At 32.9% G+C, this 27178-nt stretch overlaps 4 protein-coding genes across 10 annotated transcripts; 3 read left to right on the forward strand and 1 right to left on the reverse strand.

Moving 5' to 3' along the window:
- Positions 1–13904: 13904 nt before the first annotated feature.
- LOC141677968 (3-isopropylmalate dehydratase large subunit, chloroplastic-like) lies at positions 13905–17259 on the reverse strand. 7 transcript variants are annotated; one of them, XR_012557581.1, is made up of 8 exons: positions 16984–17259; positions 16826–16901; positions 16546–16686; positions 16341–16468; positions 15001–15085; positions 14759–14817; positions 14538–14654; positions 13905–14274 (listed from the first exon to the last, which is right to left on the reverse strand). XR_012557581.1 is itself a non-coding variant. In XM_074484129.1 (8 exons), exons 5-8 carry the CDS (start codon positions 15015–15017, stop codon positions 14236–14238), a joined length of 303 nt encoding a protein of 100 aa, XP_074340230.1. In that variant the 5' UTR covers positions 15018–15085; positions 16341–16468; positions 16546–16655; positions 16826–16901; positions 16984–17259; the 3' UTR covers positions 13905–14235. The 7 variants fall into 7 exon arrangements, 2 of the variants coding, with proteins under 2 accessions (XP_074340230.1, XP_074340228.1); XR_012557580.1 differs by having other exon boundaries at positions 14759–14868; XR_012557579.1 differs by having other exon boundaries at positions 14759–14881.
- Positions 17260–18710: 1451 nt separating this feature from the next.
- Positions 18711–20951, forward strand: LOC141679555 (uncharacterized). The gene is made up of 4 exons (XM_074486026.1): positions 18711–19026; positions 19146–19370; positions 19899–20492; positions 20605–20951. The coding sequence occupies exons 1-4, from the start codon at positions 18711–18713 to the stop codon at positions 20949–20951; spliced, it is 1482 nt and encodes a 493-aa protein (XP_074342127.1).
- A 152-nt stretch (positions 20952–21103) lies between these two features.
- LOC141679557 (uncharacterized) lies at positions 21104–21679 on the forward strand. The gene has a single exon (XM_074486027.1). The coding sequence runs from the start codon at positions 21104–21106 to the stop codon at positions 21677–21679; it is 576 nt and encodes a 191-aa protein (XP_074342128.1).
- Positions 21680–21757: 78 nt separating this feature from the next.
- Positions 21758–22261, forward strand: LOC141679558 (uncharacterized). The gene has a single exon (XM_074486028.1). The coding sequence runs from the start codon at positions 21758–21760 to the stop codon at positions 22259–22261; it is 504 nt and encodes a 167-aa protein (XP_074342129.1).
- Positions 22262–27178: the final 4917 nt, after the last annotated feature.

Here is a 27178-nt window from a genome sequence, read left to right on the forward strand (position 1 = left end):
ATAAAACATCATCACGTTGATGTTCCTCAACTTCAGGGTTCGGAGTCCCGCTACCATATACGATAACGAACTACGCTTCTATCGCTACATTTATAAGGGTTCCCATAAGGGTTTTAACTGTCAGTACTACGTTAGGTAGTCCGACTATGAACTTGGAAAGAGTTCTTATTATCTTAGTGAACTTATTATCTTAACGTCCCATCATCTCTGAGGTTTATAACGCTTAGCTCTGATACCATTTCTGTAACACCCCCAGATCCGGGGTCGGGGATCCGGGTCGTCACGAGTTCCATTTCCCTTAATAACACCCAATCTTAATAATTACTCAACTACTCTGTACTGTGACCCTACAATAAACACACACACCACACGTTATAGTCTCAGAGATGAACATCCAAAAATAACCACAAGTCATTTTATTCCACAATTATCTGCCAATACACCTTAAAAGGTTTTCTGAATAAATTTACATTTCTTTGCCATTATTACAATTCATAAATATAAATAAATCTGGTACATCAAAAGTTGAAAGCCTAGCCTATTGGTAGTTCCTACCTCAGCTACGGCGGCATCAATGCTTCTAGAAAACTGCGGAACGTCTCCTAATCGCTTGCGAATTGGGAGCTTGGTTCTGTTCATCTTTTATATCTGTTGTTGTATGATGAAAGAAGAAAGCAAGGGTGAGCATCAAGCCCACCAAAATAATATGTATAATGATTAATAGTATATGAGCCTTCTCATAGTACTCATGAAAGTCTTGGTCAAAAGAAATGAACCAAGTTTGATATCTTAATGCGATGAAGTCGCAAAATATTCAGTATATATACATATATACTTTTCAAAATATTGGAAGTCCTCTTCCATGCATAATATACACAAAGTCCCAGTGTATAACTGTATAAAAAAAAATATCGTTGCAAGGTGATCTCATATATCTAACCTTGTCTCAACGTTTTTCTGAAAATCTTTGTCATTCATAAGACAATTATTAATTAGATATAAGTTTAAAAGATGAGGTTACCAAATACCCCAATATACTTATATCTTTCCCAATACTACTTGAACTACCACCGTTCAAGTTATAATCAGTTTCAAAAGTTCATCACATAGATGAGACTACAAGACAAGATTTGAATAGATTCAATCTTTGAAATATTATTGAATGAAATAAAGTTACGAGATACTTTATTTAGTCCCGATATATATCCACATATATATATCTCTTAAACATTTCCTGGAACCTCTGTTATGTAAAGTATGAACAGAGTTGGTAACATCCAATGAATTTTGGAAAGGAAAAGAATTTTGGCATAAACCAGATATCTTGCTGATCAGGCAAAGATACCAATAAGTAACCTTTTCTACTAGTAGATGGATGAATCCCCCACCGGTCATCACCCTGGCCACATAAGGACCTTGTGCTGGACCGCCACCCGGCCTCTTACGCGTTGATGGACTGCCACCCAGCCACTTACACTTTGATAGACCGTACCCCGGCCTGTCGCTTATGCCGACTCAATTAGATGGGCTTACTTCCCGAACATTGGGCAAGTAATCAATTCATTTATCAAAACAGCAACCTTGTTGCGAATATAAAATACACCATAGAGCCGGATCCCTCAGGTTTTGAGCGAGTATTTAAATCCCCTTAAAAGGAAGATCTTAAATATAAAAATGAGTTTTGGGATCCGCTCTAACTTTTAAAAATCATTTTGAAGACTCGAAAACACTTTAAAGAGTGTTTGGAGTAAAGCTGATTTAATGAAGTAAATCAGTCCCCGTATATTAGAAAATATCTGAATATTATTATTTAAATAATATTCTCATAAAGAATAATCTTTATAAAAATAATTGAAGTAGAAGTATTAAAACTTATACTTGAAATAAACATTAAATAACCAAAGATATACTTATATGAAAGTATTATCTTTATTTGAATAATCGAAAATAAGTTTGATTATTAACACTTTATTCTCTAATGAAATAAAGAATATATTTCAGTAATAAGCGGAGTCATAATACCTCGAATGAATATTATAAATAATATTCATTAAATAAAATAAACGGAGTCATACATCCTTCAATGAATAACCAATTAATAATCAATAATAAAATAAAGGAGTCATACATCCTCAAATGAATATCCAAGTAATATTCAATAATAAAATAAAGGAGTCATAAGTCCTCGGATGAATATTCATAATAATATTCATTAAATAAAATAAAGTTATCGAATAAACCTTATTCGATTAATAGTTTTGCAAACTATCACCATATATATATAAATATATATGTATATATATATCCATATCCATACATACAAAATCTACTCGGGATCCTCGACTCCCGGTTTTAGAAAATATTTTCACCTTTGGGTCCCTATACTAAGGGTATATGCAAGTTACCGCTATCCTCTAGCATAGGTATTATCAACTGAACCAACAGATATATTTGGCAAGAATACGAAACAGGCATGCATATATATACCATATCAGCATGCTTCAATATATCGCAACATTTGCTAATTAACCAACATGCATCTATCGCAAGATAATGCATATACATATATACATCACAACAACAGTATAACGGATAGAAAACTTGCCTGAGCGACTGGGGGTTACGAATGGCTCGGGACGAGTCTGGTAACCTATAAACAACAAGTAAGTTGGAATTAAACCAAAGTCACTTGTAAATCTATACTTTAACTAACTTAGACTCTAACGCTTGTTTTGCGCTTACTGATTCTCTTAAGTCACTCGAGTACCCTCGACTCCACTATTTTTAATAATTTAACCTTTACGAGTTTTAAGGCGATTCCTTCGCGAGTGTCTTACCAACTGCCTAACACACTTACCATAAATGTTTCATATATTAATTAACCCTTTTTGGTCTTTAACCTATGTTTCAAAGTAAGGCGAGGGGAAAAGTTTCGTTCGCGAAACGCCGTTATTTGAAACGGTCGTTTCTCCTAAACCGTGCATCGGAATCGAACGAACTACATATCAAAACGAAGCTCGTAACATGAGCTATCTAAACATGGCAGTGGTCATAATCTAGCAGGGGGTTCTCGGGTCCTAATGTTATGCACAAAAACAGTCCAAAGAAAATCGGACGTTACGACGGCTATGTTTACGCGATTACCAATGTTTAAACTACTCCAATTAACCACCAACCAACTCATAACCATCAATACAACAAAACTTCACCTAAACCATACCACATCAGTCCATAATCTCCAAGGTTTTCAACTCAAACAACCACAATCACGACCTATGAACTATAATCAAGCTTCAATTACCAAAAACACTTCCAAATCAAACCAAACTACTAATAATCACAATCCATGCTTCTCATTTCACAACACCAACCATTAAACTTACTAACAAATAAAGTAAAGGCTAGGGTTTGAAGTTTATACCTTCCTTGGGAGGTGTTAAGTTGCTAGGAAGCCTTAGGGAGCCTCCTACAAGCTTGATCTTTTCAAAGAAATCAAGAACACAAAGTTAGGCTTTGAAGTTTCTAAAAGTCCGATTTAAAGAACTGTAAAAATGAGGGTCTTACCATGATTATTTGGACGAGACTTGTGAACAAGAGTTGTAGGCCATCTCAATACCTTTCCAATGAGCTATAGAACACAATATTTGAGTGAGAAATGAAGGAGATACAGCAGTTTTAGTGTTCTGGTTCTGTTTTGGCCGAGAGCATGAAGAGCAATGCCTTGGTTTCTTTTTGATTTTGATGAAAAATGATTTGCTTGGCTTGGTTGGTTTGATTTTTGTGTTTGTTTTAGTAAATTACCTAGTTGCCCTTGATTTTGTGTGGTTAAAAAGCCACCACATCTCCTTCCTTCCCATGTCATGCTTGTGTCATCCTCATGATGTCATCCTCCCCTCCTTGTCCTCTTCTCATTGGTTGGGTGACATCATCCTCTCTAATCCCTTTGATTAACTTCCTAATTGTTTGCCTAATGACCGCTGATATGTTATACGGTTCGCTTAACTTTCGTTTTCGTTTATCGTTTGAAGGATCATACCCGGGATCTTATTACTTAGGTTCCCTTAACCTTTATCAATATATTATATTCCTTTTATGATCCTCTCCTATAATCCTTTAATTTAAATCATTTTTATCCTGTTACCTTTTTCTCAAATCTTTCCGTATCTAGTGTATTTCCGGGAAAAATCAAAGTGTTCGGATTTGGATTCTGACGATCTTTACATACACTTATATCCCATATAAAGTACTAATAAAATCTCAGAATATCCATATCAGAACCCCTACATAGTGTGGCATGAAAAGTTTTCTCATTCAGCAAAAACACTATTCATAAGGGTTTCAAAAATTTTCCAAAAATTGGGGTTATTATAATACCGCTCATTATTTATAATTTAAATGTGAGATATTTAAATTATTTTCAACGTGATAATAACCTATAGGGTCGTACAAAGAAAGCTTGGAGGAATATTTAATTTAAATATTCGGATTTGAATTAAAAAGAAAATTCAAATTATTTATTATTAATTATGTTGGACGTAATTAATGGGATAAATGAATTTTGAATTTGTATATTATTAAATTCGAAATTCAGTTGTTATTAGATAATTCAGTTAGACTTAATTATTGAACAAATAGGATTTTATATTATAATAAACTCTAACTTGGATTTGGGTTAGGAATGTTGTTGGCCTCTATATATAAACATCCTTAAAGCTAAAATTAGGATTACATTTTTCTTAGATAGAAACACAAAATCCTAGCAGCTAAAGGGGTGTATGTGTGTGAGAGAGAGAGGGAGAGAGAGATAGAGAGTAAGAAGAAGAAGAAGAAGAAGAATAAAACAGGTTCGTTCTTGGTGCTAGTACAAGCCTCCTCCGTACCGACTTTCATGTGGATACCTCTACGATGTAGATCATTAAGGCGGGCTACGTGGTGTTCGGTTAAAGCTAGTATCTCCTTTTGACAACCACAATCGTAAAGCTCTTTAAGGTAAACATCTCATCCATAAATTAAATATTATTTTTCGCATGTTCAGTTTTTAAAGTTTTAATTTCATTTCTGATATGTTTTTATGTCTCGAAACCTAACAACTATCTGCTTCAAATAAGGTATAATTAATTTGTTTGTTAGTTACCACGATATTGAATGAAGGTGATTCTGTCACTGATAATGTGAACGAATTTAATATATCCTTGAAAGATTGGCTTCGATGGATATTAAATTCAATGATGAAGTACAAACCTTGTTGTTGGCATTTTCATTACCAGAAAGTTGGTTAGGATTTGTCACTGTTATAAGTAATTCATATAGGAGTAGTAAAATGATTTTTTTTGGAGTTCGAGATTTGATTCTTGGAGAAGATATTCGTAGGAGAAAATATTGAGAGTTTTATCAAGTTCTTTGTTGAGTGCTGAGAATATAGGCAGAAAGTTTGAAATGAGGCAGAATAAGAAGCATAGCAGATCGAAGTCACTGAAGAGAGGACAATCCAAAGATCGCAAGGATATTGTTTGTTGGAATTTTCATAAGAAGGGTCACTTCAGGAATTAGTGCATGTCTCTCGCAGCCCCTAAAGGAAAGATTAAAGAGGATAATTCAGCTAATACTTTTAAAGAAGTGGTGGATGACGATGTTTTGATTTGTTGTGCTAACTGTTCGGTTGAATCTGGTGCATCATTCCATGCTAACCCTTGCAAGGATTTGAAGTTAAATTTCAAAGTTAGAAATTTTTGGTAAAGTCCATCGTGTTGATGACGACACTTTGGATATTATGGGTATAGAAGATATTAATCTCAGAACCTCTTTGTAGAATAGGTGGACGCTGAAATAAATAAGGTACTTTCCTAGAATGAAGAAGATGTTGCTATCTGTGGGTCGGTTAGATAAGGACGGGTATCGAGTTACTTTCGGAGACGGATAGTGGAAGGTTATAAAGGGAAATCTATTTATTGCTCGGGGAGAGAAAAATAGGAATTTGTACATTGTTGAACAATCTAGCTATGAAGCAAATGCAGTTGCTGATGATATTGGGTCTTCAACTTATTGGCACTAAAGGCTGGGTCATATGAGTGAAAATGGTATGAAGCTGTTAACTTCGAAGGGAATATTTCATATTTGAAGAATATGGAGGTTGGGTTCTGTGAGCCTTGTGTTCTTCAAAAGCAGAAATGAGTTCCTTTTACAAAATTAAGGAGGACTCCCAAGGCTAAGAAGTTGGATCTTTCTACTATGTCACTTTCATTGATGTTTCCACCAGAAAGTTATGTGTTTATTTTTTGAAAAATAAATCAGATGTGTTTAATTCTTTCAAGAAGTGGAAGACTGAAGTTAAAAATCAAACTAGTTTGAAGGTGAAGAGTTTGATGTTTGATAATGGTGGTGAATACATTAGTCATAAGTTTAAAAGCTATTGTACATAATTTAGGATTAGAATGATTAAAACTATTCCAGAGACACCACGACAGAATGGTGTTGCAGAGCGTGTGAATATAACCTTGAATGGGAGGGCCAATAGTATGAGATTACATACAGGGTTGTCAAATATATTTTGGGCAGATGCAGTTAGCACAACAACGTATCTCATAAATAACGGACTATCAAGTCCTTTGGGGTTTAAGATTCCTGAAGAACAATGACAGGAAAATGAGGTAAATATTTCACACTTTCAAGTTTTTGGTTGTGTTTCTTATGTGCTTGCTAAAGATTCTGACAGGGATAAGTTTGATCCTAAAGCAAATAAGTGTATATTCATTAATTATGGCTAAGATGATATGAGTTATCATTTCTGGGATGAATTGATAAAGAAGGTCGTTTGATGTAGAGATGTTACTTTTAATGAAAATGCAGTGTATAAGGATAAACTTGCAGTTAATTTTGAATTTACAAAAGAACAATCTGAGAAAGAGAAAGTAAATGTATATATGTTTAAGATAATACTAAATATATATTTATTAAAACTTGGACTTATATATATATATATATTTGCCATTCAATATTTAAAATAAATTTTATTAAAATATTATACTATCTATAAAATAAATAAGATAAATAAAATGAATTACTAAATATTTTGTTAAAACACGAGTTTAAGTTTGAGATATGTACTAGTTTTAATATTGTTGTACCAATCATGTATGAAAAAATAATAATATTGTATTTATTCTTATTATAATACTTATAATTGTAAATGTATTAATTCAATACAACCATTAAATTAATATAATTTGATAATAGAATAAAAGGCGTCTTATACCAATATAGTATTTAAAATTTAAAATTCATATTTATAAATTTATATGATAAAAATGTTACAAGTATTAGTTTATAAAATTACTGTGCGGTTTAAACCGCACTATCAAAAACTCAAACTGCGACCCGTATTACGCATTTTATAAAAACTCACACCGCAACATGAAAATTAAAAATCACATTTGACAATGTGGTGTGTTGCGGTGCGGTACGAGCGGTTTAATGAATACCTGATGAGCTTGGACTTTATCTTAATATTGTCCTTATATCTTGTTTATTTTGTACTGGTTTGTATTTTTATTTAATAAATATTAATATTTTATTGTAGATATCAAGGATCAAGGTGTTTTATTATAGATATCAAGGATCAAGGAGTTATAGTAAAGAAAGACTTGGAGTTTACAAAATCAGATTTGGAGTTTAATTTGATTTAAAATCGGATTTTATGGGCCAGCTGCGCAGTCTACACTGTTTGCGCCATATCTGGAGTTCTAGAAGTCCGATTCTAATAATTCAACAGCCTATAGAAATCTCATGAGAAGAGTTTTATTTCAGAAGTGGTCTTGAATTCAAAGTCCAGTCGAATCAACCCAGAATCAGAGCCCAAAAGTCAACTACGAATTTTCACTTTCTTGGATTTCAATTTTAATTGGAAAATCTCCTTGTATTTGCTTTAATTCATTAAAAAGACTATTATTAGATATTAGTAGATGAAAAAAGGCCCCATATGTCACTATTTGGGGAAAAATGACCCTCAATGTCACTTTCTAAAAAGATGTCCTAAAATGTCACTCCAAAACCTAGTTTCAAATCACTTTTTTGTAAACATAAAAATGGAACATCTTTCCACGTGTAACAACCATTTCACTTTTTATTTTTTCTTTAATTCATTTTATTACTTTAAGTCACGTTTGGAGACCCTAAAAATCACTTGATGTTACGTTTTTAACAATATAACACAACTTAAAAATATGTTTTCATTCATTTTTAATTAATATTTATTATTTTCAAAATTTGTTTATTGGGTTTCAAAAATATAAAAATTTAAATTAATTTTTTAAAATTCAAGCGTGAGCCCAATTTGAACAATTTTTAATATTTTAGGATTCAATAATCCTCTTTTGGGTTTTAGAAATATTAAAAAATTAAATAAAAATATGTTTAATTTAATAATTTTTAACATTTTAGGATTCATCAATCCTCTTTTGGGTTTTAGAAATATTAATAAAAATAAATTAATAAAAGCTACAACAATTTAGTTTTTAATATTAATTAAGTTGGGTTTAACAAACTATAATTATTTAGTTTTTTTTAATATTTTAGTTTTTAATATTTATTAAGCTGGGTTCACCAAACTATAATTATTAAGTTTTTTTTAATATTTTGGAGTTCACCAATTCCTAATTTGGGTTTTAAAAATAATAAAACATTTATAGATATAAATAAAATACGAATAAAATACCGTTTAGATTAACCTGTTAAGCTTAAAAATATAATATTATCTAACATTTTGAATAAAAATATAAAAAAAGAAATATGCAAAACTTTAATGTGTTTTGCGTTTAGCTCCAAAACTAAAACTCAAGTTGACTTTAATGCGTTACCAGTGAAATAAGTAATTTTAATATAAATACTCAATTGACTTGATCCCGTAAAGACCACAAACACATTAATTTATATTAACATAAGATATTAAAAAATTTCACATTATTGGTAAGATATTCTCGCCGAGCTTGTAATTTAAATTTACTAAACCTAGAATGTGACGATGTTTTTCGGTCGGGTCATGTAGTCAAATTTTGAGTATTTTTTGAACAATGGGCCAAGTTCTAAAATGCATTGACTCATTATAATTCGAACTTATCTAAATATGTAATACCAATATAGATTATTTATATATAAGCGATTCTATTTTCAATATTTTTTTAAAAATTATATATGTACATTTTAACTACTTTTTATAATAAAAAATATGTTAAAAATATATAAGATATATTTTTAAACTAAAAAATGATTAATAAATAAGATAATAATCTATTTATGTATTATGCCTAACTTTATATCTAGAATTCAATTCTTTAAAATTAATTGTACAAACATTCAAGTAACTATCTTTTTTTTTGCAGATCAAGTACCTATCTTTAAAGTTAAATAAAATATTCATTTAGCATACTTACATATTATATGTATGATAAAAAGCACATGTGACAATATGGTGTAATGGTATGAGTTTGTATACATGAATGAAATATCTTGAATTCGGTTCTCACAAACCACATCTTTTATATAAATATTAAAAATTGTGTTTTTCTATTATCTATATATTCTTAAAGTGTACTCCTTAATTTGCCCATTTTCCAAATGGGTAAATTTTTTTACCCATAACCCATGTTAAGTATAAAATCACTAGATCCATGGATATATCCACAAAATTTACCCAATGGGTAAATAAATTTACCCATGACCCATATTAAGTATAAAATCTATATATCCATGGATATATCCATATAAATTTATCCATATTTTTACCCATCACAACACTGAACATGGAAATGTTTTGAATTTTAAAATTTAAACATTTTATCTAAGGAAAGATTTGCATGATTTTCTCACATCTGTTACAACACTAATTCAATGATAATTATTGGTTTCCTTATTCTCTCTCATTCTTTGCAAGCATGACCTAATTTTTTCATAAAATTCTTGATGAAGATTTGATGTGTATCATGTTCGTCATACAAGTTTACAGAATATGTTGTTCATCTGTTAAAACCAGGTTCATGATTTACTGAATATATCCAGATGGATTCTCGAGGAACAAGTACATCAGGTATTCATCTCCTTTGTCAGTTTACTTATAATAACATCGTTTTACAGATATCTGATTTGATCATGATTTTCTTATAGGTTCAAAATGATGTGTTCGTGGACGCAATATTGAAAATGTGTTTAAAAATCCATCAGAACCAGAGAATCAAGGTAGTGTACACTTTAATTCCATTTCTGATTCGTTTATTGAAAGTGATAATGATGTTCATGTATTAATTCAGTTGTCAAACATCGTACACGTGGGAAAAATGTGGACAAGAATCTCACAAATTCAGCGAACAGATATGATACATGTAAGCTTTCTCTATAGAATTTCAGATTGGTTGATGTATATATACGTTTGACAGACCATGTTATGTAACATACCATGTATCATCTCCGACTGAGCATATGAGTAATAATAATATACATTGTTATACATATATATGATGTGCTTATGTTAATAAAACAAGTCATTATGTAAGAACTCCGTTATCAATTATTGATCAAAGCATGACACCATAACAGGGTATTGGTCTCATTGTTTATCCTCCTGATTGTTTTTATACATGGATTGATAATTGTGTCCTGAAGTTTCTATTAACATTCAGGAATAAGACAGCTTTCGAAAGATGTGTTTCATAGTGGAGTTGCGGAAAATCTGGAAAGCAATAGAATGACATCAGAGTATATCAATGGTATCATTCTTCATCCATTCTGATTGTTATTACACAGTTTTTGTAATGATGTCTTCAGTTTGCATATATGTGTCGTGTTGCTGTTAATAATAAAAAAGGTCAATCTGTAACAACTCCGCAATCAATGATTGATCAAAGCGTGACACCGGAACAAGGTATTTGTATCATTGTTTATCCGTCTGATTCTTTTTATACGTGCATTTATAATTGTGACTTGAAGTTTCTATTAACTCAGGAATAAGACAGTTTTCGAAAGGTGTTTTGCATAGCGAAGTTGCAGCAAATCTGGAAAGCAATAGAATGACATCAGAGTACAATAATGGTATCATTCTTTATCCATTCTGATTGGTATTATACATTTTTTGCAGTTTTGTCTTCGATCAATTATTATATCTGTTGTGCTACTGTTAATAATTTAGGCCTAATATATTGTTAAGATCATCAATAGGTAAAATAAGGATGGATTTTACCCATTACTACTAATTAACAACTTCATGCAGGTATTGTTTCATCTCAGTTTACACAATTAAAACAGCAGCCGCAAAGTGTTCTAAAAAGTCCTCTTTCAATATTTGATGAAAATATATCTCCTAATATTTCAGCAACCTCAAAAACAGGTTAATTTTAAAATAGTTTGATCAACATCTTATTCCAGCCTATTAGGAGATGTTGGTCATGTTTCATGCTTCCATTTATTTTCCATCTTCTATGTAGTGCGAAAAGTAAGAATTCGTTTAAAGAATTTGAACAAACAAGATTTCGGTGTTTTTCGTAACACCTTAGCAGATGGAGAAAGCAATAGAATGACACCAAAGCACAATAATGGTATTATTCTTACTTCATTCTAAGATGTATCATACCTTTTATAATTGTGCCATCAATTTGCCTATATCTGTTGTGTTTCAGTTAATAATATAGGTCATCCAATGAGAACTCCTCTATCAAGAACTGATGAACGTGTGCCGCCTAATATATTGTTAAGATCGTCAAGAGGTAAAATTTAGTTGGATTTATTTCACGATTACTATTTTTAACATATAATTGCCAGAATTTATAGCGGAGACATGCTTTAGGTAGTATTTCATCTCAGAATTCATGGTTAACACAACATACGCAAAGTGTTCTGTAGACCTCTCTTGCAGAAAATCTTGAAAGCCACATAATTTGTTCAGAAGAACCTAATGGTATAATTCTTGATATATCTCATTTTTCTGATACATCTGTTATAAAATTGCTTTTGAAATTGTGGATTTTGTGGGAATAGTTGCAGCAATGAACAATAGATCTATGATGCAGCCCGTTGCGGTAAAAAAATCACAATCGTGTTAGCCGAGCCCTCTATCAAGATTTGATCAAAATATATCTCCTAATATTCCATCAAATTCAAAATCAGGTTAATTTTCATTACTTTCATTAACTTCTTATTTCAGTCTATGTATGAGTGTTTATCAGCGCAGATGCTAAAATATGTTTCCCATCTTCTATGTAGTGCATAAAGTTAGGATTCGTCCATAGAATATCAACAAAGAAGATCTCGGTGTATTTCGTAGCACCTTACCAGATTTGAGAAAAATATCCGGACAATGTACGTTATCGCCTAATATTCAGTTTTCTTCTGCAACTAATACACAGTCATCAGGTAATTTTTTAAATAATAAAATGCAATTCCGGATGTATCAGTTGATTACGAAATTATGTCAAATTCTAAAAATTTCAGTAATCTAAAAAATATTTTTTCAGGAATGTATTCCTCTTCTCAGACAGCTGAACAAAGTAAAAATCAATTTCAACACATAATATAGCCAAACGTTCCTGTCAAAGGTATCAAATTTTGTGGCTTATTCCTGAATTACAAAACTATGAAGGATTATTTAAACAATGTGTCATGTTTAATACTCTGCATCTACTAATGTATATCATGCAGAACATAAGAGTAAAAATGCAGAAATTCAGAATATTAACAGCAGTGGAAACAGTTCTCTCATATTCTCAATTCCTGAATCTTGTGTGACAACCATTCACAAACAAAAAGGTGTCAAAAAGAAAATTGTTGCTGACAGTGAAGAAGAACAGAATCATTCAAAAAAAATTATGGAAAACTATCACCAGGTCCTTCGTCGTTCAATACAGCAAATGTAAAGAGTACATTTGAAAAAGGTGAAAGTTCTAGGCAAAAAAAATTAATGAATGAGTTCAACGATGTCGATGACAATGTTACCATCGACAGTGATACAACATGTGGAGGTATTAATTATTTGTTTTCGAATAATTTGTTTAATTCTGCAGGACATTAATAATTGTTTTACTGTCTGAAGCATCACATACTTTTGCTCAATGATGATTTTTAAAATTTTGCATTTTTTGCGACAGACATGGCAAGTGATATTGAGGATATTGATAAAGAATATTTGAGCAATAATCAATTTATGTGGGACGGATACTTGGATCTTGGAGCTCCCGATAAAATCTGTTCGAAGTGTGATGTTGTCATGTGGAATCACAAAAAAAATAATAAGAGTTCTCCTAATAAGCCACCAACATTTTCTCTTTGTTGTAAAAATGGTCAAGTCGTACTGGATAAGGAGAAATAGCCTCCTGAACCTCTGGCTACTCTCCTTACTGGTGGTGTTCATTCACTACGCCATAAGTGGGCTATTGTAATGCCTAAATGGTGTTACAATAGGCCCCAAAAGCGTTACAATAGGTCTATTGTAACGCTTTTGGGGCCTATTGTAACACCATTTAGGCATTATAATAGCCCACTTATGGCGTAATGAATGAACACCACCAGTAAGGAGAGTAGCCAGAGGTTCAGGAGGCTATATAGGTCTATTGTAACACCAGGGGGCGTTACGTATACGAGCATTACAATAGACACCTTATTGTAACACTTTACTGATCTATTGTAACAGAGAGGATAATGTTACAATAGGCTTCTACTGTAATACTAACTGGCCCAAATGTAACACAAAATGAGTGATACATTAGGTTCAATCAAGATTGCAAAAGTGGCCCCGCGTGTGGGGCCCACATAGCCTATTGTGATAGTCTGTATTATCTATTGTAACACCATTCTTTTTGTAATTGAACAACAATAGCATTAGTAATACAACACTGTATATAACATAAATTTTACTAGAAAATGCAGATTGTAATAGTTAATTTTAAAAAATTTGAAATAAATGTTTTGTGCAAATCTCATTAGCAACAAAATATCAAAATTTCTATACATAACGGTCTTTATCTCCAAACCAAACCATACTAATATATATAAGAGTATCATTCTTCAAACTAGATTACCATGTTGATCTCGCTAAAGGAACAAGGCATTAGTGATGACTCTGATTTCATTTGGTCCATGTTGATTTTTTTAGATTCCCATTTATCGGCTTATCAGGAGGCTAGGACTGTGTTGACCTATCCGCTTCTACACCACATGGATCTCCTTTCTGGCCAATACTTGTATTAATTTTACAACCATTCACAAAACACAGAGGTTGTCCACTGATGGAATTTTCCCCTGCAAAACAGGCTCATTAAGTTATATTATAGGCAACAGAGTACACACCTCTGACATTTTCTACTCTATTTCCATAGATATTTTACAGAAGAAATTTATTAAGTGTAATTTTGTAATCAGGTAAAAAGAAATTGGATTTTTTGTATATTGATAATAGTTTCTCAAGTTTAAAATAACTAATCCTTAAAAAAGGAAGAACAGAAATGAAGTGGAAAATTGGTAAGCAGAAAACAGAAAGAAAGGTAGAGTTTTCATTCAGAAACCTTGAGCAAAAGCTTTCCTGTTCCCAGTACAAAACCAGCATCAGTATTACCAATACATGTCGCAAACTGCACGAATGCGCCAGCAATACATGTGTGGGAATCTGTTCCTAGCGGAACCTGAATGCATAAATTTAAATCAACCATTCCCACCTATAACATGTGAATGAATTTGAAAGAATTTATCTATATATATAGAAAAATATTAACAGTTAAAGTACCACCTCCCCAGGCCTGCAATGACCTTCTTGAACAAGAGCTACATTGGCCAGGATAGTAAGGCCTGCATTGAGGATAAAATTCAAATCAAGATATGCTGCATTCAGGCTTGCTCCTGCCACATCGAACTTTTGACTTTTCAGATGGTTGACAAGATAAACTGTGAGAACTATAAGACTTGTTAAAATGATTAAAATCCAGAAGATTGGACAGAAGATGGCAATACACCACAAAATGGCTTACATACTTGTTTGAAAAATGCATTCGCAGGATATAGGGCTTCTATAAATTTTTGATTCTGTCAGGCTTCAGTCGAGGAGGAATAACCATTTCTGTTAACAGATAATTCAATATAATTATTAAAATAGTTTGCAAGTAACGATATCTCAGCTGTCAGCTCTTATCGACACATAGCATGTACCAGTGCTTGTCACATTCTCATACTATCTATATAAACTATAAGACCACTGGCATATCACAGAACATAACTCAACAAGACTAACATTACATTACATTACAAGTCATGGGGAGAATCCACATTTCTGATAGTTTCTCATAGTTCTAATATTACCTGAAGCATTTAAACTGAGGGAAACCTTGATCAAATAGTTTAAATGCTTTAAGAAAATATATCTAATTAACAGCTTAATTAGGCCATCCAAACTTATTTATCCATATTTTGTACCAATATAACAAGTGGCAGAACTAATATTTTACACTAGTGTGCTCCTTCGCCAACTATAACCAAAGTCAATCTCCTCAAGAAAGGGGGGGAGAAAGAAAGAAAGTGTAGAAAAAAAGGTCATGGGTCATTGGCTTTTGAGGTTTTAGACCCTGCTGTATACAAGTATATACATAAACAACTTTTGACGTTTTAGACCATGTAGTATACAATTATACATAGATAAAAATTAAGACTCTAGTGTTTAGAATACCATAAAGTGAACTTTGATATATTACGCATTGTAGCAACCAAACTATTTGGAAAGAACATCAAACTGAGCATAAAAAGATACAATATTCTAGATGACTGCAACTATTACTTTGAATAGTATGTTTCTTCCGACAGATACCTCAGGTAAGTCTTCACTAAATCTGAACTATATTTCACTTCTAAAATAATATACCTCTCATTTAGTAACAAGTCTTATTTAACTATTCAAGTTCCATTTCTACAGGAAGAATGATTAAATCTTCGACTTAAACATAATTATAATATCAGGATTTATTTTGGTAAAAAGTTAAACAAATAGGGTTAGTTTATTCCAGGAATGAAGTTCCTGATAATATTTAGAAAGGACTCTGTTCTCATGTTTTTCTTATGTCCAATGATTGTATCTGAATATAAATAAATGATGCTCAAGTGCTACAGATAAAAGATACCCTCACCTGAAGACTTATGTGTAGACGTTTAACACTTCACTTGAAATGCCCAGTTAAAGAGGTCACTGTATGTGCCTAGACTAATTTCTATTATAGATATTTGTTTCAATTATAAACTGTACATACATTTCCGTCACATGTACAATACCTCAAATTTATTAGTAGCATCAAGTTTCTAATGAAAAAAATAGTGTTAGTGCATACCACAATTGAATCTATGCATCTGCCCCTTCCTATCTTGAATTTTAAACACAAAAGCTGTAGGAATGTTTATCGAATATCTCCCAATTTCGGTTCATGTTCCTTCGGAAAGCAATTTCAATGAACTCTCACTGCAGTGCCACAGAACTTAGTAAGAAAGTGTAAAGAAATTAGAAGCATGTCAATATCACAATAGAAATATTATTACCTCCGTGTCTCATCATCATCATCAATGGGGCTTAAAGCCATAACAGAGTCCCAAAATTTTTGCATCATACTGCTTGCAGCCTCATTATTAACCCCGGCCGCATTTCTCACCTATTTAATCCTTTAAATAGTGACCACATGTCTACTCCAAACATTATAAATAATAGATTAAGTACATTAAAAAGTATAAAAATTAATATCAAATTATTATGATAACAAACCCTACTTTTCACAGTATATCATTTGCTAAATAATGGCCGCAAAATTAGAACAATATTTACCTTCCCAACATTAGTCTTGAATTAAGCTTGAACTTAGTGTAAGTGTGGATTTAGAAATTTATGAAGCCCTAATCTCCTACAAAACAAAACCTCCTGTAAATGGTACCAAAACCCATAATTGAACGCAACAAAACACCAAATAAGATGTAAATGCTTACCAATTCACTTCGAACCCCAATTTGGAACCCCAATCACTTGTAAAATTAATTAAAAATTAGTAATTTTCTTCGAATCGCCATAGGGAATCCCTACAAACCTTGCAAAATCATATAAATTGCCAAGTAAGTACCAGCCTATTAATTAGAGCCATATAAATATTTATTCAAATTCCAAATCCCCAATTTGTTATTCAATTCATCGAGTCGGGAGAGAGTGTGTGTGTTTTCAGAGAGAGAGAGAAAATGTTTGTATAGTTTTGTCCAAGTAGAGAATAAGTCGGGCCATTTTTGTTTAGGGGGGAAAAGAACCGCCCATTTTTCACTTAGAAAAATGTGTGTGTAATTTTAATTTTTTAGTTTTATGTTAATTGTTAAATTATTATTTTATTAAATTAAAATCTAAAAAAGTGATTTTTATATTTATGTACAACAAAAAATTTTAACTTTTGTAATATTATATATTACATTCTTGAATCATTAATAATCCAAAACATTATTTTAATACCAATTTATGATAACATTTTTACTTTAATATTTTGAAAATTTAAAAAAGTAACTAATGTAACACTAGGTGATGGTGTTACATGTCGTGCAATACCGGCATTTCTGTGTAACACTAATTTTAACCTACTGTAACACTAATTGAGAGGTGTTACAATAGGACAAAAAAAATTTAGCTAATGTAACGCTGCTTGTAACACTTGCATTACAGTAGCCCACTTATGGCGTAGTGATTTTAAGCATTTCAAACAAAACATAAGATTTTACAACTGCATGGTTGCCATGAGTTCTACTGGAGGAAAGATTGACCATTCAATAAACAGAGGTGGTGCGCCATATTGCTTCAAGGTCCAAGGTGTTAATTACCAAAAAATAGGAAGTCTGGTCCCAACTGACGATAACACTCCAAAGTTTTGTCAGCTTTATATCTATGACACAGAGGACGAAATCAACAACAGGATCAATGCAGTTAATGGTGGCAGGGATACTGTTAATGAAGAAATTGTACAATCTTTGTTGCATATGTTGGATGAGCATAACAGGTTGGTTAAAGGTTTTCGTATGGCTCGCGAAAGGGTTAGGCAAAATGCAGTAGATGAGTTTAAGTTGGTTCTGATTTCATCGAGTTCAGCAAGTGGCCGACCAAATCACATTGCTCCACCAAATGAGGTAGCAGGATTGATTGTTACTTCTCCTTATGCAAAAGGCTGTCGAGATACTATCATTGATTCTAGAGTTGACGGATGACAGAGGATTTTTGAGACTGATCCACGTTTCATGCAACTTCAATATCCATTACTTTTCCCTCACGGAGATATTGGATATTACCGTGAGATCCCATCAAATAGACTTGTGAAGCATTCTAAGAGAGACGTAGAAGTTACCGAATCTGAAGATCCTGATGAAAAAGGTGCTAGAGAGTATATTACAATGAGAGAGTTTTATAATTATAAACTAATGATACGTCTTTCCGAAGGTACAAAGTTTCTATTTAACAGAAGTATAATTTCTCATTCAGATGTTCAACTTTGTGATAATTAGTTTATATTCGATTCATTTATACCTTTTACTGTAACAGGTTTGACACCATATCTCGGAGGTCGTTTATGGCAACAATATGTTATGGATGAAAGGCTTTCACCGCAATTGAGCAGTACAGATTGGACTGGATTAGAGACCATCAAACTACTATAAGATATGATCTCTACCATAATATCAGAGATGCAATGCAAAAGGGAGATAGAAATCCATCCAATATTGGTAAAGCAATCATTCTTCCCGCTTCATTTACCGGAAGTAAGCGTTATATGACTCAGTATTTTAAAGACTCATTAGAAATATGTCGAACTTTAGGACATCCTTCATTATTCCTTACTATGACCACTAATACAAAATGGCCCGAAATTCAGCACATGTTAAAACATATGCCTGGTGTTGATGTTGCTGATGCACCTGATGTTGTAGCCAGAGACTTTAAAATGAAGGTTGATCAACTTATAGATATGATTAAAAAGAAAAATTGTTTTGGCAGATGTGTAGGAGGTATAATTTTCGCTAAGTTTTTTTATACTCACACAATTATTCCTAAATTGTTCTATCAAAATGCACTTTTAGTATATATTTTTCCTGGTACTAACCGTTTTTCTACAATATATCCATAGTGATGCATGTAATTAAATTCCAGAAGCATGGATTGCCTCACACTCATATATTAATTTGGTTGCACCCCGACGATAGACCTAAAACAATTGAGCAAATTGATAAAATGGTATCAGCTGAAATTCCTGATCCAGAAATTGATCCAGTTGGATATAATGCTGTGAGCAATTATATGATCCACGGACCATGTGGTTCTGATTATACTAAATCCCCATGCATGGTCAAAGGCAACTGTATAAAGCATTTTCCTAAGCGGTATTTTCATTAAGATCCTTAAATTATAAATACTTTACTTTGTTAATACCTCCAGTTTTATTACCCGATTTTTTACAATTTTAAATATGTTTTGTTACATGTATAATTCTCATACATTTTTTTATGAGTGTGGATTCCCCATATATAAAAGAAGAAGGACTGGAATTACCATTAACAAAAAGGGGGTCAATCTTGATAATCACTTTGTTGTCCCATTCAATCGCGATCTTTTGGTGCATTTTCAATGTCACATGAATCTGGAGATTTGCAATAATTCAAGATCATTAAAGTACCTTTTCAAATACTGTCTAAAGGGTCCTGACACGGCAACAATGTGTTTGAGGAAAACACGTACATGTACTTCTGCAATAATCCCAAAAAAGCACCAAAAGGCCCGATTGATGAGGTAAAACATTATTTGGATGGGAGATATGTTTGCGCGTCAGAAGCATCTTGAACGATATTTGCTTTTGACATTCATTCTCGTTGGCCATCGGTAGAGAGGTTACTAATATATTTACCAGGTGAGAAGCATGTTTCGTTTAAGGCTGGAGATGTCTTGGAGGATGTTTGCGACAAGGCAATATCAAAAAAAACCAAGTTAGAAGCATGGTTTGATGCAAATCAGACTTTCCCAAATGCGAGGAATTATAGTTATTCTGAATTTCCAAATAAATTTACTTGGCATCCTCGACCTGGTATTTGGAAAGAAAGGAAAAGAGGAGAGGTTATTGGGAGACTCTCTGAAGTGCATTCATCAAGGAAGAAAGGTTCCAGGTCTTTTGAAGATCTTAAAACTGTTAATGGACATATCCACGAAACATTCAAGGAAGCATGTGCGGCCCTTAGTCTTCTACAAAATGATAACCAATGGCATGAAGCAATTGTCGAGAACTCTCATACATCATTGCCTCTACAGTTACGTGCAATGTTTGTCAATATTTTGGCATATATTCCTATTTCAGATCCACTTAGACTTTGGGAAGTTAATTGGCAATGTATGTCAAACGATATTCTCATCATCAGGCGACATATGCTTAATGATCCTCATCTATACCTATCAGACGAAGATTTGAAGAATTATGCACTTGCAGGTTTATATCTCATTATCATACTACCTGAATAATTAACATAATTCTGTTTTAGATATTATATGTAGTATACTTTTAAACTAACATAACACTTCATGTATATTTTTGCCCGCAGAAATTGAAAAATTATTTAATGACATCGGGAAGAGTTTGAAGGACTACGCGACAATGCCATTTCCAAGTGAAGTTTATTTTAGCAATGCTGTTAACAGACTACTCCAAGAAGAAACTTCATATGATAAAGAAGAACTGGAAATTTTGCATGAAAAGAATCATGGAATGCTCAACCCTGAACAGAAGAACGTTTACGATTCTATCATACAAAATGTTTATAATAAGGTAGTGGTGTTTTCTATGTATATGGAAGTGGAGGATGCAGCAAGACATTTCTGTGGCAGACATTATGTTATCGCCATCGTTCAGAAGGAAATATTGTGCTTCATGTTGCCTCATGTGGAATAACAACCGTATGGTTGCCTGGTGGTAGAACTACACATTCAAGATTCCATATTCCTTTGAAACTTGGTCATGACAGTACAGCCGGAATCAAACATGGAACCGATATTGCAGAATTAATCCAACAAACTGATTTGATCATTTGAGATGAAGCGCCAATGCAACATCGTCATGCCTTTAAATCTGTTGACCGTTCTTTGAGGGATATAATGTCTGCTATTGACAAAAGGAGAGCAAAGAATCCATTTGGTGGTATCACAGTAGTTTTTGGCGGAGATTATAGGCAGATTTTACCCGTGATTCCAAAGGCATCCAGAGCTGAAGTAGTAGGTTCCACCCTCAATAAATCAAAGATTTGGGAATTTTGCCAAGTATTTTTACTTAAGCAAAATATGTGTCTTCATGCAGGAAATACAGATGTGGAGAATAAGGTTATAGCGGAATTCAGTAAATGGCAGCTTTTAGGTGGCGATGGTAAAGTTGAGAACTTTAGTCCTGATGCAGACACTGGTGAAATGCTAATAAAGATTCCAGATCAATATGTTGTTCATACCATGCAAAATCCTATAGAAAGTCTTTTTGAAATTACTTACCCGGATTTTCTAAGAAACATGTCTTCACATTCTTATCTAAGATCAAGAGTTATCCTAACACCAACTAATGTTGTGGTGGACGACATCAATAACAGCATTCTTGAGAAAAATCCTGGAACTCTACACACATATCTTAGTTAGGATTCAATTGACGATGCTGGTGATAAAGATAATGAATTCAGATCAGCATTTCAAGTAGAGTACCTGAACTCATTAAATATGCCTTGCATTCCTAAGCACGAGTTAAACATCAAGATTGGCGTCCTTGTCATGCTTATGAGAAATTTAAACCAAATTATGGGATTGTGTAACGGCACACGAATGATTGTGATATCCTGCAAGAATAATAGTATTGAGTGTGAAATATTATGCGGATCCCATGTTGGCTCAAAACATTTGATCCCGAGGATAGAGATGATTCCAACAGATACCAGCTGGCCTTTTGAGTTTAAAAGAATTCAGTTCCCACTCCAGATTTGTTATGGAATGACAATTAATAAGAGCCAGGGCCAATCACTTGACATGGTTGGTCTATACCTTCCCAGAGCAGTGTTTTCTCATGGCCATGTCTACGTTGCCATCTCAAGAGTTACAAGACCAGAAGGTCTCCACATTCTCATCGACAGTGATGATGGTACCACCACAAATATTACATCAAATATAGTCTATGAAGAAGCATTTTACAACCTACCGAGCATAAATGATGAGAATGTATCAGATTAGTTATTTGTATTGCACATTTACAATCCTGACTAAGTTACTCATCATTTTATTATAATTGGTAGTTTGAGAAATTATTTGTTAATAAATTAGAATTACATCAGGTCATATTGGTTATTGATGCTCATATGCGAAGTAAAAGGCAGATTCTCGAATAGTTTTTCATGCATATCAAATTCTCAATAAAATTAGATGTGATATGTTTTATATTAATAAGGAGACATTATGATAATCAGAGAAGATTATGGGATAACAACAATAACTATCAGATAATTAACTCATATTTAAATATTTGTTTAATATCACGTTTATGTTACTAATTGATCTTCTATTTTAACACAATCTTTTTTTCCATGCTAATATTAGTGTAAGCTGTTAAGGATCATTATATAACTCTAATAGATATCTATTGATTGAGATTTTCATGGACTAATTATCAGCCTATCACCTTAAATATAAAGATAGTGTATATCTTTATTAAAAATACAGCCGATTGTCTTAAACGCTCCACACATTCGGATTTTTTTTGCTATATATCCAACTCACAAACTAATTTCAGAGTTCATATGGCAGAACATCCAAGTATAATTACAATTCATTACCTCTTTGTTGATATGAACATTTAACATACTCCTTTTTTGATAACATCTATTAACTTTTTCGTTACTCAGATATGCAGGACCATCATCATTTATCCAATCTGGATGGTAATCATACTGCTTGGACTATGAAGGTTCGTGTGACAAGAATGTGGGTATCAACTTATCGACAAGGTGTTTTAGTCAGGCACAATCTTATTCAATTGGACTATGAGGTTTGATTGAATAACTATATGACTTATACCGCATCTATGATTGTGGTTTCCAGCCTCTATCCTAAAATTTTCTTTTTTTGCAAAATAATCACATACTTGTAATTGTTCCACCAGCTCTTTGGAATTTCTTTGCCTTTATCAGTAAACCTGGCACATTGTTACGTATCAGAAATGTTTAGGTTCTTCCAGCTGCTGGGTTTTTGAGGCCTGTACATTCTACAAATTATATCATGTTTCTTCCCATCACTGTGGTGGTGTTGGAACCTGAGGAAATTTTGAGTATACCGCGCCATAAATTTGATTTGGTTCTTGTGACGCTCCTATATTATTCCCTTCATTATTCTGCTCTCGATGAGCTTCCTATTTATTCCACTGGTATTACGTATTAAATTTTAGATCAAATCTCTTACAGTTTGTTGTTTTTAACTTTAAGTTTATTGTTGTAGATGTTATTGGAATTGTTGAACTCCTACAACCAGTACAATCTATTATGACAAGATTTGGTGAAAAGGAAGTGTTACGCTTCAGAATTTCAGATGGCGTGTAAGACTCTTCAATAAAAATTTTGACAATTATAAAAATACTACGCCATCCTCTAATTTTCATATTTTACGCGTTAACACTATTGAACATCCATAATTGTTTGACGTTTTATTATATTCATTTTAGGAGGGCCATCCAAGTGTGTTTTAGCGGTTCTTTGCCAACAAATTTTGAATCATTGTACAAGTTACTGAAATTGAACCCAAAATTGTGATTCTGGCATCTGTTAGAGTCTTTATGTATCGAGGTTAATGTCTTATTTTTTATATTAAAAACCTTTAAAATTGTAAGCCTTCTCATAAGTTATAGAATTTCTTCTAGCTCTTAAATAATATATATTTTTCTCTCTTAAAAACAGGAAGAGCGTAGATCAGCAATGTTAGATATATTTGATAATGTCATGGCTAATATGATTTATGTTTAGTTTTCAGATCTTACTTAACAGGACAAATCAGTACTTAACTGGGAATCAGTACTTATACTGGAAGTCAGGACTTAAGGATATCAGTACTTATATTATCAGGAGATAATCATCAGAAGTTGGATATCAGAAGTTAAGTGCTGAAGGACGATCAGATAAGGACAGTAGCTGATTAAAGGAAAGAAGATCGAGATAAACATAAGAAGAGATATGCATGAAGAAGGAGTTCCGTGAAGAATGGAATACTTGGAAGAAAAGATATCTGATTGATATATTTTAGGAAGCAGAATTATATTCCATATCAATTAGCGATTATCTTATAACTGTGTAATATATAAACACAGACATAGGGTTTACACTATAAGTGTTATCATATTCGAGTAGATTATTCATTGTAACCCTAGCAGCTCTCGTGATATTTGTTTATCACTGAGAGGTAACAGTTCCATACTGTAACAGAGTTTATTGTTCAATAAAGTTTGCTTTCTGTTACTTAAGATATTAAAGTTTGATTTGATTGTATTTTACACTGTATTCACCCCCTCTACAGTGTGTGTGACCTAACAAGTGAGGAAAGGAGGAAAGTCAAGGACAGTTGCTCTTAAGGCTGAAGAAGAATCCCCCAAGGCAGCTACCTCAAGGAAAGACAAGGGTAAAGCTCTGTTCACAAAGTCTGATACTGAGTCATCAAGTTCTGAAAGTGATGATGACTCAGATTTTGAAAGCTTGCCTGAGACTGATGCTGATGAGGAGATGATGAAGCTGTGTGCTCTTATGGTGAAAGGGATCACAAAATTGCATACAGGAAGTTCAAGAAGGGAAAGAAGTTTTCCAGGAAAGGCATAAGTTCTGATAAGAAGAATTTCAGAAGATCTGAAGGCAGAGGAGGAAAGTCTGATAGAGGAGATTATACCAATGTCAAATGCTATAACTGTGGTGAGAACAACCACATATCTCCTGATTGCAAGAAGGTAAAGGGTGACAAAGGCAAGGCTCTTGTCACAAAGCAGAAAAGCTGGACAGACACCTCAGACTCTGAAAGTGAGGAGAACTATGCGTTGATGGCAAATGCTGATAAAGAAAGTGCTGAGAGCAGTTCTGAAATCGCTGAAACAAAGGTACATTAGACTACTTATGCTTTTCATACTGATGATATTAATGAGTTGAGAAGATATCTTAAAACCATGTTTGTTAGTTATAGAGATCAAACTTTAACATGTGAAAGATTAACTTCTGAAAATCTTGCTTCTAAGAAAAGAAATGATTTCTTAGAAAAAGAGTTAGTTATGTTCCATCAAACTCAGAAGGATAGAGATGATGCTTTTTATGTTAGGGATGAAGTGCTAAAAATGAATGAATCTCTAAAAACTGAGTTAGAAAAGGAAAGAGAGATAATCAGGACTTGGACTAACTCTGGCAGAACAACTCAAAATTTGCTAAGTAGTGAAAATTGGAAAGAGGGCTTATGTTATGGAGAGGATAAGAATGATAAAGGAACTGTAGAAATTAAGCCTATGGTTAAGCAAAAGCCAAAGTTAAAACCTGTTAAGTTTGTAACTGTAAAGTCTGATAATGATAAATTAGAAGTTAGAGAGGGATTAACTTCTGACAAACTAAGACAGGAAAAGACAGCTGAAGTAAACATAGGCTTAATGACTAAGAAGCAGCTTAAGCATAAGCTGAAAGATGTAAAGAATGTAAACAAGGTAAAATCACCTAGGAAAAATAGGAATGGAAAGGAAGGTGTGAATAAAAGAAATGATTATAAACCTGTTCCTGATGCTCCTAGGAAAACATGTCATAACTGTGGAAGTTCTAACCATCTGGCTTCTTTTTGCAGGAAGAATAAGAACATTAACTCCTTACCTTCAAATCAGGAGTTAAGAGTCAGTCTGTTAGATATAAATCACAGAATCCTTGTTTTCATTGTGGTAGTTTATGGCATTCCATTTATACTTGTAAGGAATATCATAGTTTGTACTATAATTATTATCAATTAAAACCTTCTTTGAAGAAAGTTTCCATTGTTCCTTCTAGTGTAAATTCTGATTCAAAGTCTGATAGTGTAAGTTCTGATAAGAAAAATGTTAACATAAACTCTGATGCTAAATCCACTGCAAATGTTAACAAACTTGATAAGGCCAAAGGATCCAAGCAAGTCTGGGTCCTTAAAACTAATCATTAGTGGTCTTTGTGATTGCAGGGCAACAGGAAAAATATCCTAGTTCTGGACAGTGGATGTTCAGGACATATGACTGGAAATAAAGCCCTGCTATCAGACTTTGTGGAAAAAGCTGGCCCAAGTATTTCTTATGGAGATGGCAACATTGGAAAAACATTGGGATATGGCAATATCAATCTTGGGAATGTCATCATTAAAGAAGTAGCTTTGGTGTAATAACCCCAATTTTTGGGAAATTTTTGAAACCCTTATGAATAGTGTTTTTGCTGAATGAGAAAACTTTTCATGCCACACTATGTAGGGGTTCTGATATGGATATTATGAGATTTTATTAGTACTTTATATGGGATATAAGTGTATGTAAAGATCGTCAGAATCCAAATCCGAACACTTTGATTTTTCCCGGAAATACACTTGATACGGAAAGATTTGAGAAAAAGGTAACAGGATAAAAAGGATTTAAATTAAAGGATTATAGGAGAGGATCATAAAAGGAATATAATATATTGAGAAAGGTTAAGGGAACCTAAGTAATAAGATCCCGGGTATGATCCCTCAAATGATAAACGAAACGAAAGTTAAGCGAACCGTATAACAGATCAGCGGTCATTAGGCAAACAATTAGGAAGTTAATCAAAGGGATTAGAGAGGATGATGTCACCAACCAATGAGAAGAGGACAAGGAGGGGAGGATGACATCATGAGGATGACACAAGCATGACATGGGAAGGAAGGAGATGTGGTGGCTTTTTAACCACACAAAATCAAGGGCAACTAGGTAATTTACTAAAACAAACACAAAAATCAAACCAACCAAGCCAAGCAAATCATTTTTCATCAAAATCAAAAAGAAACCAAGGCATTGTTCTTCATGCTCTCGGCCAAAACAGAACCAGAACACTAAAACTGCTGTATCTCCTTCATTTCTCACTCAAATATTGTGTTCTATAGCTCATTGGA

Source organism: Apium graveolens, chromosome 8 (assembly GCF_009905375.1).
Source record: "Apium graveolens cultivar Ventura chromosome 8, ASM990537v1, whole genome shotgun sequence".
Classification (NCBI taxonomy): Eukaryota; Viridiplantae; Streptophyta; class Magnoliopsida; order Apiales; family Apiaceae; genus Apium; species Apium graveolens.

What these genes read in the sequence shown, in the direction of transcription:
- LOC141677968 (XM_074484129.1), bottom strand. An exon ending in GTCATTGCAGGCCTGGGGAG is followed by an intron (nt 14,655 to 14,758) that starts GTGGTACTTTAA and finishes TTATGCATTCAG; the next exon opens with GTTCCGCTAGGAACAGATTC. An exon ending in CAGGAAAGCTTTTGCTCAAG is followed by an intron (nt 14,275 to 14,537) that starts GTTTCTGAATGA and finishes CCTGTTTTGCAG; the next exon opens with GGGAAAATTCCATCAGTGGA.
- LOC141679555 (XM_074486026.1), top strand. Translation starts at nt 18,711, where the DNA reads ATGCAAAAGGGAGATAGAAATCCATCCAATATTGGTAAAGCAATCATT. An exon ending in ATCCCCATGCATGGTCAAAG is followed by an intron (nt 19,371 to 19,898) that starts GCAACTGTATAA and finishes GGCCATCGGTAG; the next exon opens with AGAGGTTACTAATATATTTA. An exon ending in GAAGAATTATGCACTTGCAG is followed by an intron (nt 20,493 to 20,604) that starts GTTTATATCTCA and finishes TTTTGCCCGCAG; the next exon opens with AAATTGAAAAATTATTTAAT.
- LOC141679558 (XM_074486028.1), top strand. Translation starts at nt 21,758, where the DNA reads ATGCCTTGCATTCCTAAGCACGAGTTAAACATCAAGATTGGCGTCCTT.
- LOC141679557 (XM_074486027.1), top strand. Translation starts at nt 21,104, where the DNA reads ATGCAACATCGTCATGCCTTTAAATCTGTTGACCGTTCTTTGAGGGAT.